Here is a 13,957-nt window from a genome sequence, read left to right as displayed (position 1 = left end):
GAAGAAAGAGAGTGTTTGGCAGATCCCAGGGAATTCTGGTTAGTCATTAATTCAATTCTGTTCTCGTTAAGTGTCAAAAAAGAAAAATGCCAGCTAAGCAACAATTTCAGAAGATTAAGACAATAGAAAGTGTTAAAGTTGTCACTGTCCCACTCACCAAATGGCAATGAGGCAGTTCTTCTGTAGATGGAAGCTATTCAGAAAAGGTCAGATTGTCACCGCTATAGGAAACCCCCCCACACATACACACACACACACTCCCAATGGTCTAATAAACATTGAACATTTTTCCATTAGGAAAAAATGGAGCGATTTGTATATGAAGGAAAGTTTTATAAGAGAACTAAATGGAGTGAGAGACTGAAGGGGATTTGAAAGTTATTCTTAGAAAGTTTGCTTTCAGAGTTCTGCATGTTATGTGTCCTACTGCATTTGCTCTTAACATATCTGTTAAAGCTACAGTGACTCTAGAATTCTTTTAACGGGGGCTGAGGGATGGGAGAAGTTATCCCTCCCTTTGAGAGAGAAACTGAAATGTATGTAGTAGTTCCTTTTAGTGCCGTCCAAAGATCTGAAATAACCTTCTTGGTCTAGGGGCATTTAATTTTTATGTTTAATTTGATTTTTAAAATTATATTTTATGTGATTAATATAAAGGATTGTTTTTCAGATTTACTAATTTATCAGATGTACTGTTTTTTATTAATTTACCAAACTTACCATTAAGTTCTGAAATTTTTTGATAAATGTAAGCTATAAATGTTTTGCCAGTTGATTAGAAATGGTCAAAACCTGAAGATATGGTTGAACATTGCTGAGAAAATGAAAACAATCACACAGCTGTGCAGAGATGATTTCACTTGGAATTCATTATCACAGACCTCAGGTAGAGTCTCAGTGCTACCTAGCAGTGTTATTGTTTCTTGGTCTTCATTCCTCAGATCAACTATTTTGTATTTCCTTTCCTCACACTGCTCTACCATGTTCCAGACTCAGCTGATTATCTCATACTAAACTAAGCTGAGAAAACAGAAGCCTTCAGATTGTAGTGTGACATCCAATTCATCTATTTTTCTTTTGTCCCTCGTGCTTTTGGTGCTGGATCTAAGAAACCATTTTCTGATTCAAGGCCATGAAGATTTACTCCTATGCTTTATTTGAGGAGTTTTATAATTTTAGGTCTTACATTTACATATATGATCCATTTGAGTTAATTTTTATATATGATGTGTGGCTGCATTCTTTTGCATGTATTTGTCTCAGTACCATTTGTTGAAAAGACTATTCCCTATTGGATGATCTTGGCACCCTTGTTGAAAATCAGTTGCTCCTAAATGGTAAGGGTTTATTTCTGGACTCTCAATTCTGTGCCATTGATCTGTATGTCAGTACCATACTGTCTTGATTACTTGTAGCTTTGTGAGTAAGTTTTGAAATTGGGAAGTGTGAATACATTATCCAGTGATTCTTAACCTTTTCTTTGGGTTACAGAAACCCTTTTGGGTGTCTTATAATAAACCATGGACCCAGTAGGTTGTGCATAAATAAGTAAAAAATTTTGCATAAGGTTTATTTTATTGGATTGGAAATTGATAGTTTTTCAGTTAAAAAAACTTTTTAAACAATTAGCATATTCACCTTTGCTTTCTGTGGAAGTAAATGAAGTATATCTAAATTGGACAGATAAAACCAAAGAAATTTCAGTTCTATAGAAGTAAATTGCAAGTACTTGATTCAGTTACAGGGATTGAATATTCAAATGGAAATATCATGTTATTTTTGACAACTGGTTTTGACTTTTTTTTTGTCTTGATGGCATCAAACTCTACTCAGACTCCCAAAGACATTATGGAAGCAATTGTACTGGAGTCCTCAAATGAGAACAGGTTTATTTTGGGGTATCCACAGATCTTTAAGATACATTGTTTTTCATATTTTGCTGTAGTTGTTAGATTAATACAAGGTTTTTGTTTGCTTAATCTTTTTATATGATTGTAGATAGAATTTTATCCTTAAAAGTATTTTAATTGTGAAAGAATACAGAAAAATGTCTAAAACATAAATGTATAACTTAATGAATGATTATAAAACATATACCCTTTTAATAACAACCACCCAGGATCCAGACACCTCCCCCCAATCCTTTCCAGATCACAGCTCCCTAGAGGAATCTATGATCCTACTGTTATGATCTATCTCTGCTTTTCTTTATAGTTTAATCCCTAAACACTGTACTTCAGCTTTGCCTGGCTTTAACCTTCAGGAATAAATAGAATACATTGTATATATTCTTGTCTCTTTTTTTAACATAATATTGACATTCATATAATTCATTCAGTTATTGCATGGGTCTATAGTTCTTTCATTTTTATTATGCAGAATTCCATTGTGAGAATATACTATAGTTTATGCATTTTACTGTTGATGGACTATTAGAAATAATGATTCTGTAACTTTTCCTGCATAGTGTCCTTGTGCACACGTACATGAGTTTCTCGAAGGTACATGTACCTAAAAGAGGAATTGCTTGGTCATAGAATATAGGATTCTTCAGTTCTTTTACAAAATTGTTTTCCAAAATGGCTGTACCAAATTTACTCCAGCCAGTGGTATATGAGTTTCCATTGCTCCCCATCATCTTCAACATTTGGTATCAGTAGACTTTTTAGTTTTAGCCAATATGGTGAGCATATTGTGGTTTTAGTTTGCATTCCTCCAGTTATTTATGAGGTTACATATATTTTCATGTGTTTATCAGTCACTTGTATTTCCTTTTATTGTGTGCCTAGTCACATCTTTTGTTCATTTTTTTTCTTACTGGGTTCTTCTTTCCTCCTCTCCTCTCCTCTCCTCTCCTCTCCTCTCCTCTCCTCTCCTCTCCTCTCCTCCCCTCCCCTCCCCTCCCTTCCCCTCCTCTCCCTTCCCCTCCCCTCCCCTCCCCTCCCCTCCCCTCCCCTTCCCTTTCCTATTGATTTGTAGGAGTTTATTATACTGTGGGTATAATTCCTTTGGTGGTTATTATCTCTCTTGTAATGTCTTCTCCCACTCTGGCTTATCCTTTCATTCTTTATAGTTTAATGAATTATATATTTTAGTATAATTAAAGTTACCAGTTTTTCCCCTTATGGATAGTACATTTTATGTTTTGATTAAGACAACACTTCCTACCACAAAGTCATAAAGATATTTTGATTTTATGTTATACAACCTTTGTAGTTTTCCTTTCACGTGTGTTTTCATGCGTGTTTCTAATCTATTTTGGAATAAATTTTTATGTTGTGAGACAGGTCTAATTTCATTTTTTCCCCATACAGGTATATAAATGGTGTCTCAGGACCTCCTACAGAAAAGTCTGTCCTTGCTTCATAAGTGTCCACATATGCATGGGTCTGTTTGGGGGCTCTTGCATCAGTTTTGTATTACCTTCATTCCTACAACTTTAAAATATGTCTTGATACCTGGTAGAGAGTTTGCTTTTTTCTCCCCCCCCCACCCCCAAGAATGCCTTATGTATCCTTGGCTCTTTATGTTTCCATATCAGTTTTACAATCAGCCTGTCAAGTTCTACAGATTTTGACTGGGATTAAATTGAATCTATAAATCAATTTGAAGAGAATTAATATCTTTACATATTACACTTCAAATCCATGATCATGATGTATGTATATCTCCATTTATTTAGGTCTTCTTTAAAGTCTCTTAATAATGTGTTATAAAAAAAAATAATGTGTTATAATTCTCCTTAAAGGGGTCTTTGCATAGTTTTTGTTAAATTCCAGCGTACTTGACATTTTTTCTGCATTTGCGCATGGTGTTTTATTTCATTTTTTAGCTTTATAATGTTGGTATATGGATATATGATTACTTTTTATGTGCTGCTATTATATCTAGCAATCTTTCTTTTTATTGATTTTTTTTAAATTAATTAATTTATTTATATTTATTTTTGGCTGTGTTGGGTCTTCGTTTCTGTGCGAGGGCTTTCTCCAGTTGCGGCGAGCGGGGGCCGCTCTTCATCGCGGTGCGCGGGCCTCTCACTGTCGTGGCCTCTCCCGTTGCGGAGCACAGGCTCCAGACGCGCAGGCTCAGCAATTGTGGCTCACGGGCTTAGTTGCTCCGCGGCATATGGGATCTTCCCAGACCAGGGCCCGAACCCGTGTCCCCTGCATTGGCAGGCAGATTCTTAACCACTGCGCCACCAGGGAAGCCCCTTTATTGATTTTTGTAATTTATCCACAGATTCTTTTTCATTTTCTACATGTGTAACCACAGCATTTGCAATAGCAGCCTTGTTTTTTCTCTTCCAATCTCTATACCTTTTAATTCTTTTTCTTATTTTACTACACCAGGATAAGTTTCATTAGAAGTGGTAGCATCAGGCATTCTTGTCTTGTTCTTATCTCAAAGAGACTGCTCTCATGTTATTTGCATAGGAGTTTTATAAGTACCCTTTAGCAGATTTTGGAAATATCCTTGTAGTCTTAATTTTCTAAGGGGTTTTGTTTGCTTTTTAATCATAAGTAAATGTTGAATTTTATCAAATACTTGTCCTGCTTCTTTTTAAATGGTCATATGGTTTTTTCTTTTAATCTGTCAATGTGGCAGATTTCGCAGATTAAATTTTTTAGTGTTAAAACCACCTTGCATTCCTGAGATAGACCAAACTTGCTATTTGCATCTTTGCTCATAAATGAGAGTGACTTATAATTTTCCTTTCTTGTATCATCCTTTCCAAGTTTTAGTATCAAGGTCATGCTATCATAAAATGAGTTAGGAAGTAAGTCTTTTTTTCCTACTTGCTGGTGCAAATTTTATATAATATTGGAATTATTTATTCCTTTAATATTTGCTAGAGCTTGTGAGGCCATCTGGGCCTGGGATTTTTTTTTTTTTTTTTTTTGGAGGGGGAATAATTTTTAATATAAGTAACAATTTTAGGACTATTCAAATATTTTTTTTCTTTGTGACCCAGGTTTGCCTGTCTTACCTATATTTTCTAATCTTTTAGCATAAAATTGTTCATAATACCCTCTTTTGCATTTAGCATGTATAGAATCTATAGTTTCCTCCCTCTTTTCATTCCTACCATTGTTTATTTATGTTTTATCTCATTTTTCTTGAGCTTGCTAGAGGTTTACAAGTCTTTTCAAGGAATCAATTTTTGGCTTCAGTGCTCTATCGTATGTTTGTTTTCTGTGTCATCAGTTCTGTACTTTTAGTTTTCCTTCTGTCTGTATTTTTAAGGTTTATTTTGCTATTCTTTCTGTAACTTTTTGCGGTAGATGTTTATTCATTAATTTTAGCCTTTATTATGATTTATCTTTTGACTCGGGTTATTTAGAATATTATTTCTTAATTTCTAAACACATGAAGATTTTCTAGTTAACTTTTTGTCATTGCTTTCTATCTTGAACTGTGGCCAGAGAATTTCTGATTTAAGACCTTCAAATTTGATTGTGGCCCAGTGTATGATCACTTGTTACGAATGGTCCATGTGTGCTTGAGGAGAAATGTGTGTTCTATGGATGTTGGGTGTAAGATTCTATAAATGTTCATTAGGCCATGTTTTTTTAATCCTGCAGTTCAAATCTTGTATATTTCATAGATTTTTGTTTTGCCTATTTATTCTATCAGATACTGAGAGAATTGTCAAAATCTCCACTACTGTTTTGTCCTCCTGGTAAATTGAAATTTTTATCATTATAAAGTGAACATGTTTATCTCATATTTTTTGCTTTAGAGTCTGTGTTGCTTAATATAGCTGTACTTTCTTTTGATTACTATTTTTGTGGTATTTATTTGCCCATCCTATTACTTTCAGTCTTTCTGTATCCTTGTTTTATGTCTCTTATAACCAGCAAATTGTATTGTTTAAGTCCAGCCATATAATCTGTCTTTTAACTTGAGCATTTAGTCCATTTGCATACAATATAATTACTGATATATTTGAATTTATACCTTATTTTGGTCTTTTTGTTTCTTTTTCTCTTTTTCCTCCCCTCCTCTTTTTAATCACCCTCTGCCCCCAACTAGTTTGGGAGCTAAGCTCTCTGTTTCTGTTCTTTTAGTTGTCTCCCAAGAAATTATAATGGGGGTCCTCAACTGATTATTATTGAAGTCTAACAGTAATCATTACCTTCTCTTTCCTTCTAGTATAAGTGCCTTGGGACCCTGTAACTCCATTTGTCCTCTCCTGACTCAGATGCTGCTATTGTCATGTGTTTTAGCTCTTTATATATATATTTAAACCTCACATGACATTATTTGTTTTATGTAGTCAGTGTTCGTATAAATTTACCCACATATTTATTACTCTACTTTTCTTAGCTTTTCCATCTTTTTCTTGCATCCCAGACCTCTCTGTGATCATCTTCCTTCTGCCAGAAGTACATCTGTTGGCATTTTCTTTACTGTGGGTTGGCTGGAGGTGAACTCTGAGTTTTTGATTGTACAAATACTTACCCCCCCTCCTTCTTGAAACACGTTTTAACTGAATATTGAACGCTTGGTTAATATTTTAGGTTAACAGATATTTTCTTTAAGCACATGTAAGATATTCTAATGTGTTCCAGTTTCCATTATTGCTTTGAGAAGTCTCTCATCCTTGCAAGTAATCTGTGCTTTTTTCTTCTTATGGCTTTGAAATTTTCTGACTTTGTTTTTCTGCAGTTTTACTATGATGTGATTAGATGCAGACTTTTTATTCATCCTGCTTGGGATATGTTGGGTTTCTTAAATCTGGAGATCAGTGTCTTTCATTATTTCTGCAAATTTGTAACTGTTAGCTCATAATATTGCTTCTACCCCTATTCTCTCTTTACCTTCTGAGGCTGTGGTTAAATGTATGTTATACACTTTTTCATTTTATCCTTCATGGTTCTTACAGTCTTGTTTTTCCCACCATCTTATTCTCTCTGCTACATTCTGAATAATATGACTGTCATCCATTTCACTAATTTTCTCTTCCACTGTTACACCTGTCAACTGATGCCCCAAAATTCTGTGTTAGGTCTGCTTTGGTTCTTTTTCAAGTACTAGTTGTGGTTGTGTTTTTGTTCTGAAACTTTTTGGGAGTACAAACATGTATAAATTTTTACCCTAATAAGTTATTTGGGAAGTGAGCAAAGCTGCTGTGGTCTTTCTTTGATGAACTACTCCTGTTTTCAAGATGTCACTATGTAGTTTTATCAGTTCTTAGGTGGTTCCCTTAAACTTTATTTGTATTTAAGTCTACTGCTGTATACTCCATGATATGGAGTATTCCAGATAACAGTGCCTCAAACTAATTTAACTGGTTAATTAGGGATATGAGACCTAAAGCAGAACTGTTAAGACTCAGTGCTCTCACCATGTCAGTGATGTTACCCAAATTTACTAATCACCTCTGCTGATGACAGCCATATTTTAAAGTTAAGTGGTGTTTTAGTCTGCTCAGGGAGGAGAGAAGGAGAGGAAGAGAGAAGAGAGGAGAGAGAGAGGCTATGTGAGCTCTGTGGTGTCTCTTCTTATAGGGACACTAATCCTATTGGATTAAGGCCCCAATCCTTATGACCTCATTTAACCTTAATTACTTCCTTCTTAGAGGCCCTATCTACAAATACAGTCACACAGGAGTGTACAGCTTCAGCATGTGAATTTTGGAGGGACACAAACATTTAGTCCATAACAGGTAGTATTTACATAATGGTTTGAGGGTGTTATGGTTTATAATTACGTTACTTCTGCTGTCTCTACTGCTGCTAATAGTGAATCACTTCCCACATATTCAACCCCACAATTATTCAGCAAGTATGTAAGGAAGAGAATAAAATTTATTCTTGCATGTGTTTCTGTACTTTACAAAATTTATTGGTGAGGTTGTACATTTCTCAGCTAAATTCTAACCAATCTGTTATAGTTAAGTGAAAATCTTCACCTTATTCACACATTGGCTTTATTTTTCTTTATCTTAGCTGTGTTGGAGTAGAAGAACATCATGCTGTTGACATTGACCTATATCACTGTCCCAACTGTGCAGTTCTACATGGTTCCTCCTTGAGTAAGTACTAGAAGCTTAAATAAAAATTGAAGTTTAGAACTTAATATGTACATGACAATACTTTAATGATACTCTGACTATTTATATTATACCCACCAAGAACTATAAGGAAGATTTTTCTGAAGATATTGAGAATACAGTTTTTGTTTGAATTTTTAAATAACTTATTTAACAAGTCAAAACATTAAGTGAAAAAAATACTATCCTTCTTAATTGCCAGCGCAAAGCCCCCAAACTCAAATACATATTTTCAAAGCTTTCAATTTGCGAAGTGCAATAAAGTAAAATTTTTCTGATTCTGGCTGTTTTTATCTCTATAAATTAAAAAAAAAAAGAATGGTAACTAGACTTATCATAGTGATCATTTTGAAGTGTATAGAAATATTGAATCAGTATGTTGTGTACTAGGAACTAACACAGTGTTGTTGGTCACTTATGTTTCAAAGACAAATAAACAGACTCATAGAAAAAGAGGTCAGATTTATGGTTACCAGAAGCAGGGATGGGGGAGAGGATTTGATGAAGATGGTCAAAAGGTACAAACTTCCAGTTATAAGACAAATAAGTACTAGGGATGTACAGCATGATAAATATGATTAACACTGCTGTATGTTCTTTATGAAAGTTGTTAAGAAAGTGGCTCCTAAGAGTTCTTACCACAGGAAAAAATTTTTTTTTTCCTATTTCACTTATTTTGTATCTACATGAGATGACAGATGTTCACTAAACTTATTGTGGTCATCATTTCATGATGTATGTCAGTCAGATCATTATGCTGTATAACTTAAACTTATTCAGGGCTGTATGTCAATTATATCTCAATAAAACTGGAAGAAGAAGAAAAAATCTTCCAGTACTGTTTGTGACAGTGAACAGTATAGGATAAGACTTTAATGCACACACGTGCATTATACTTTTAGGAGAAAATTAGGGCACTGATATGCTAAAGTACTACTTCTGTTGTCCGAATTAAGTCATGCTATTGAGTATGGCCTAGAGTCCTGCCCAGCTATCCTCTGTGATGGGAGCAACTTCCCCACAGTCCCCGTCCCACGGAAGGCAGAGGCCAGACCAAGTCTTTGCCTGCAGTCTTCTTGAGGGGTGAGGGCACGGGCAGGGAAGCTCACGCGTCCTCTGGAGTACACCAACAACGCATACAAAGCGATATTATTGTCAGCCTTTTACGGATGCTTTACAGGAATAGATGGGAATATTAACTGTTGTACAAATATGAGAGTAAAGAAGAGATTTTAAAGCCTTTGGATTGTAACTGTTTCTTTTCTTAAAAATTTAGACTGCATGCTAGCTTTTTTGTGTTCATAAAATTAAAGAGAAAAACTGTAGACTTAGTCATTTTAGAACTGAACTTTTCCCGAGCATACCTTGATGCACACTTGGGTCAGATGTAGGTAGCCTATACAACCTCTTTATTTTGAATGCAGCCTTTTTCCTAATGCTTTTTTAAAATAGAAATTTTGTTCTGAGGTTATGGGCAAGTGATTTTTTCAAAAGAGACTTAGGAGCAACTGACTGCTTATCTGTTTTGTTAGAAATATTAATAATTTATCAGTTTCTTTCTAAGAGATTTAACAATTTAAGCTATATGAATGTATTAAAATTTTTTTTGTAAAATACAGATTATCCTTTTTGTTAGTTACGCAGTATAAAATTTGGGGTTAGCAAATTGGTAGAATTGTTACACGTGTAATTGACTAATGTTAATATAAATGTTTTTAAAGTTTCTTATTTTGTGTAGCACTGAAGTATGTAGTATATAACTTGAAGTAATTATTGACCAAGTGTAATTCTTTGAGGAAATAAATAATACTGGGTTGTTCTGTCAAGAAGGGAAACAGAACGAAAATGTAAGTTTCAATTTAGAATTTAAGTAAATAACCCCAAAATGAAATAATTTGAATTTAATTTCCATGAAATGTTAAAGGGGTTACTATGAGTCAGGATAATGTAGTGTTTAAAACACTCTTGCAGGGACTTCCCTGGTGGTCCAGTGGTTAAGACTTCACCTTCCAATGCAGGGGGTGTGGGTTCGATCCCTGGTCGGGGAGCTAAGATCCCACATGCCTCACAACCAAAAAATCAAAGCATAAAACAGAAGCAATATCATAACAAATTCAATAAAAACTTTAAAAGTGGTCCACATTAAAAAAAAAAAATCTTAAAAAAATACTTAAAAAAAGAAAACACTACTAAATGTAATGCACTCTATTTTCTTTTTTCCTATATGATTTAATTTTTTTAAAAGCTTGTCATGCTCACTAAATTGACTTCACAATCCATAATGGATCATGACCTGCACTTTGAATAACAATACTTCAGAGAGAAGCTTGACTGTTACTTGCCCCTTCATATGCTTCTCATCGTTGAATAACGTAAGATCAGGCATTGGCTGTCTTCTGGGCAAAAGTCCAACTCTAAGTACCCTTTAGGAAAATGCCCAAGATCGAGGAATCTGTTTTATCTTGATTTAAGGCTCCACTGCCCCTCACCCCTCACCCGCGCCCCTAATTTGGGTCATACCTTTTGGTCTTAAGCCTCTTTTGCTTGCCACCAACGATTTCCTGTTTCTTTGAGAGCTCCCCAGGAATCCTTACTACAGATACCATTGAAACAGTATAATATCCATATATATGGTGAATTTAGACATTACCCTCTTAATGGGAATTAAGAACTCTGTTCGAGGTCCAGTGTCAAAAAAACCAGCCTGATACTTAAACACATATTCTCAGTGCTCCTCAGGCACATGCAACCTAAACTCAAAATTCTCTGTCCATTCTCTATTAAAATATTCTTTCACTGGCCTCCTTCCTTTAAGAAATTCAGTCAGCTCCTGCAGCAGCTGATTTTATGTGTTAAGGATGTTGGCCCAACAGGACAGTGTAGCCTTCTGTTAACATCCTGCAAGTCAGCACATTTAAAAGAAAAGAAAAGTAATTGGCAGTTTATTGGTTGCCCCAGGCACTATTCTAAGAAAGACTAGACCTATGTTATCTCCTTTGATATTTGTAACACCTTGATGTGAGAAAAATTATCTTACTAGGTCTTTCATGTAGCTATTTGGCAGAGCTGGAGTTTGAGCCCATAGCTGTCCAATCCCAAATCTGTTTGAATTCTAATCTGTTACGCCAAAATGAAAATTAAAACACTATAACATCATTGTTTATTTTCAAATGGGCAGTCTGTTCTTTCTCCCTCTTTTTCTCTTTTTCCCTTTTTCCCTCCCTCCCTCCCACTGTTGACCTGGGGCTTTCAAATAGGCTGCTCATATATATTGGTAAGAATGTGAGTTACTTACCACTTTTCTGGAGGCAGGTTTGCAATATGTAGCAAGAAACAGATTTATGTATATAAATATTAATATTAATTTCATCTTTATTTAAAGATGCATCTACACTTACGTCTTAAAATTCTAGGCTGCCTTTAAATTGTTTTTGAATATTTAATAAGGAGAAAATGCCCATGATAAGAAAGGTAAGCAAGATAAACATTATGATCCCAGCTGAAAATAAAATGGGGTTATGTATCTATATATCTGTAGGAAAAAAAAGCCTGGAATGAAATACCCTTGAATTTTAGAATTGATTTTAAGTGAGAAAAAAAAAAAATAGTAACACCCAAAGGACACCTTAATGGTATTTTCTAGGAAGGTTGCTTAATGATTGTCAGTTTTTCCATGACATTTTTAAAAAACGGGATTTACTCTCTTCCATCTTGGGGGTCTGACTGCCATAAATTACTTGAGAATCTTGTTTTAGACTCTTAGATATGAATAAGCCTGATTTCCACCCCTATTGATTATTTAGTGTGACTTCTTATCCATATGAGGATCCAGCATTATTTTATTATTATGATCTTTGTAAGGAGAAGGATTTGAAATAACTTAGACTCGTAGAGTTGTATCCTTCCCCCAAGGTTTTATTATGAAAATGTTCAAACATACAGGAAAAGTTGAAAGAATTTTACAGTGAGTACCTCTAAACCCACCATCTAGATTCCACTATTAACATTTTACATTACTTGCTTTATCTCATATCTGTCTGTGTAACTATCCCACTGTCTATCCACCTTATTTTTTGATTCATTCTAAGTAAGTTATAGACATCAGTACATTTCCTAGAATCATGGAGGTTTTAGGCTTAAAAGTGATTTTCAAACTTAAAAGAAAAAAAAAAGTAAAACTGAAATCTTACATTGATACCACACAAAAGACATGTAAGTGGTGCCCCCTGGGGGAAAGAGGAATGAGGTCCAGAGCTCCTACCTCAGCCTCTTATCCATCTTCCCTTTTATTAAGGGTTCCTCAACACAGTCTGAAAAGCTGTACTCATTCCCTTCATTTCCACATTGAGGAAACTGGACCCAGGACATGTTAAAGAGATTTGCCCGAGGTTGCAGAGCAAGTTATGACTACACTAGGAGTCAAAGCCAAGTGCCCTGGTTTTGGTTTTGCTGTGCTTATTCAAGATTGTAGCCTCCCAGAGCCATAGAATCACGGGATCTGAGCGTTAGAACTGACCATACGTTATTCATTCTGTCATCTTACTTGTCCTCCTTTCGTTATGATGCCGTCACCTGCTCTTCTTTGTGTCAGTGTAACCATGCTTATTTTGGGAATAAATCTTGACATAAAAGAGAAGGGAACTGTGCTGTTAAAATAGGTTTCCGATGTGGGATCAAAGGCCCTGTCCTGAGGGGATGATTTGGATGGTCCATAAAAATCGTATTATGACCTAATGTTCTAGTGAAAATCATGATTTTAAATAATTGTGAGATTTTATACGTGTAAGTGTGGATATTATAAAAGGCTCCATCTGCTAATTTGAATTTGTTGATTTAATTTTAAAATCATTTTTGAAATGAAAAGATTTTTTAAAACCCACAGTTAATTGCCTATAATTGCAGCATTAAATTTTACTTCTTCAGCCTTAGAAATGCATTAAAAAATGTGAGTATTATTGTACTTGACAATTGTTGTTTCTGATTATATAGACTATAATGATTATAGAAAGTACATAGTACCACCAGTTACAAAAATGCTTTCTTTTTTTAATCTTCTAAAAATCCAGTGAAAAAGAGGAGGAACTGGCACAGGCACGACTACACAGAAATTGATGATGGTTCCAAACCAGTGCAGGCTGGAACTAGAACTTTTGTGAAGGAGTTACGTTCTCGAGTCTTCCCAAGGTAGGAAACCTCTTATGACCAAAGAACATTTAAGAATGTTACCCAATAAGGTGACATTATCTAAAGCAGCATTTTCAAACTTCAGGTTACAAGCCATTATTATTCTTAATCAGCTTTTTACTTTTTGAGAGTAAAACAGAATAGAAAATATTGGTACATTGCAAGTAATAGGAGTAAATAAGCATAGGTTCATGGAAGCTTTGTTATGTGCATGTGTACTGGATTACTGGGTAAAAATGTATTTAACTGTAGGTCTCAGTCCAAAAAGTTTGAAAGACGCGGATCTAAGGCACTTATTCCCGTGCTTCGTTCCTTACGTTGTGCAGCTGCTGCTTCTCTTTCTCCTTCACCTCACCTACACCTATTTTCATACTCTGCTTTTTTCTAATGTTATTTTCCTATCTGCCTCCACCCTACGTCTGCCAGAAGTCCCCACAACCGTTGCTTAGCGTCTGGTGGCAATAGGAGTAGGCTTTTTTATTTTTTTTTAAAGATAATGGAAAGCATTTGAGTTATCTGTGGCTCAAAGAACAAACGTCAAAAGCATTATACAGCATTTAACCATGCTAATTTAGATCATTTCCTACTCGCTGCCTGACATCTATTTAAAGTGATAATGCTTAATAGGCTTTTTACACGAGATCATATCCAGGCTTGTTAAAAAGGGGAAGCACAATTTAAATTTCAATCACAATATCACCTGCAGCCTATTAGGGA

At 35.0% G+C, this 13,957-nt stretch overlaps 1 protein-coding gene across 3 annotated transcripts in view; it reads left to right on the top strand.

The window, feature by feature from the left end:
• KDM7A (lysine demethylase 7A) overlaps positions 1–13,957 on the top strand; it is a 79,518-nt gene that overhangs the window by 31,516 nt on the left and 34,045 nt on the right. For all 3 annotated transcript variants that reach the window (XM_082472901.1, XM_082472900.1, XM_082472902.1), the window contains exons 2-3: positions 7,953–8,038; positions 13,123–13,240. In XM_082472901.1, the coding sequence (XP_082329027.1) occupies positions 7,953–8,038; positions 13,123–13,240 (204 nt within the window). The remainder of the gene's footprint in view (positions 1–7,952; positions 8,039–13,122; positions 13,241–13,957) is intronic.

This window comes from Balaenoptera physalus (assembly GCF_965194825.1).
Source record: "Balaenoptera physalus genome assembly, chromosome: 8".
Lineage (NCBI taxonomy): Eukaryota > Metazoa > Chordata > Mammalia > Artiodactyla > Balaenopteridae > Balaenoptera > Balaenoptera physalus.
This window is presented reverse-complemented; position numbering and strand designations above follow the sequence as displayed.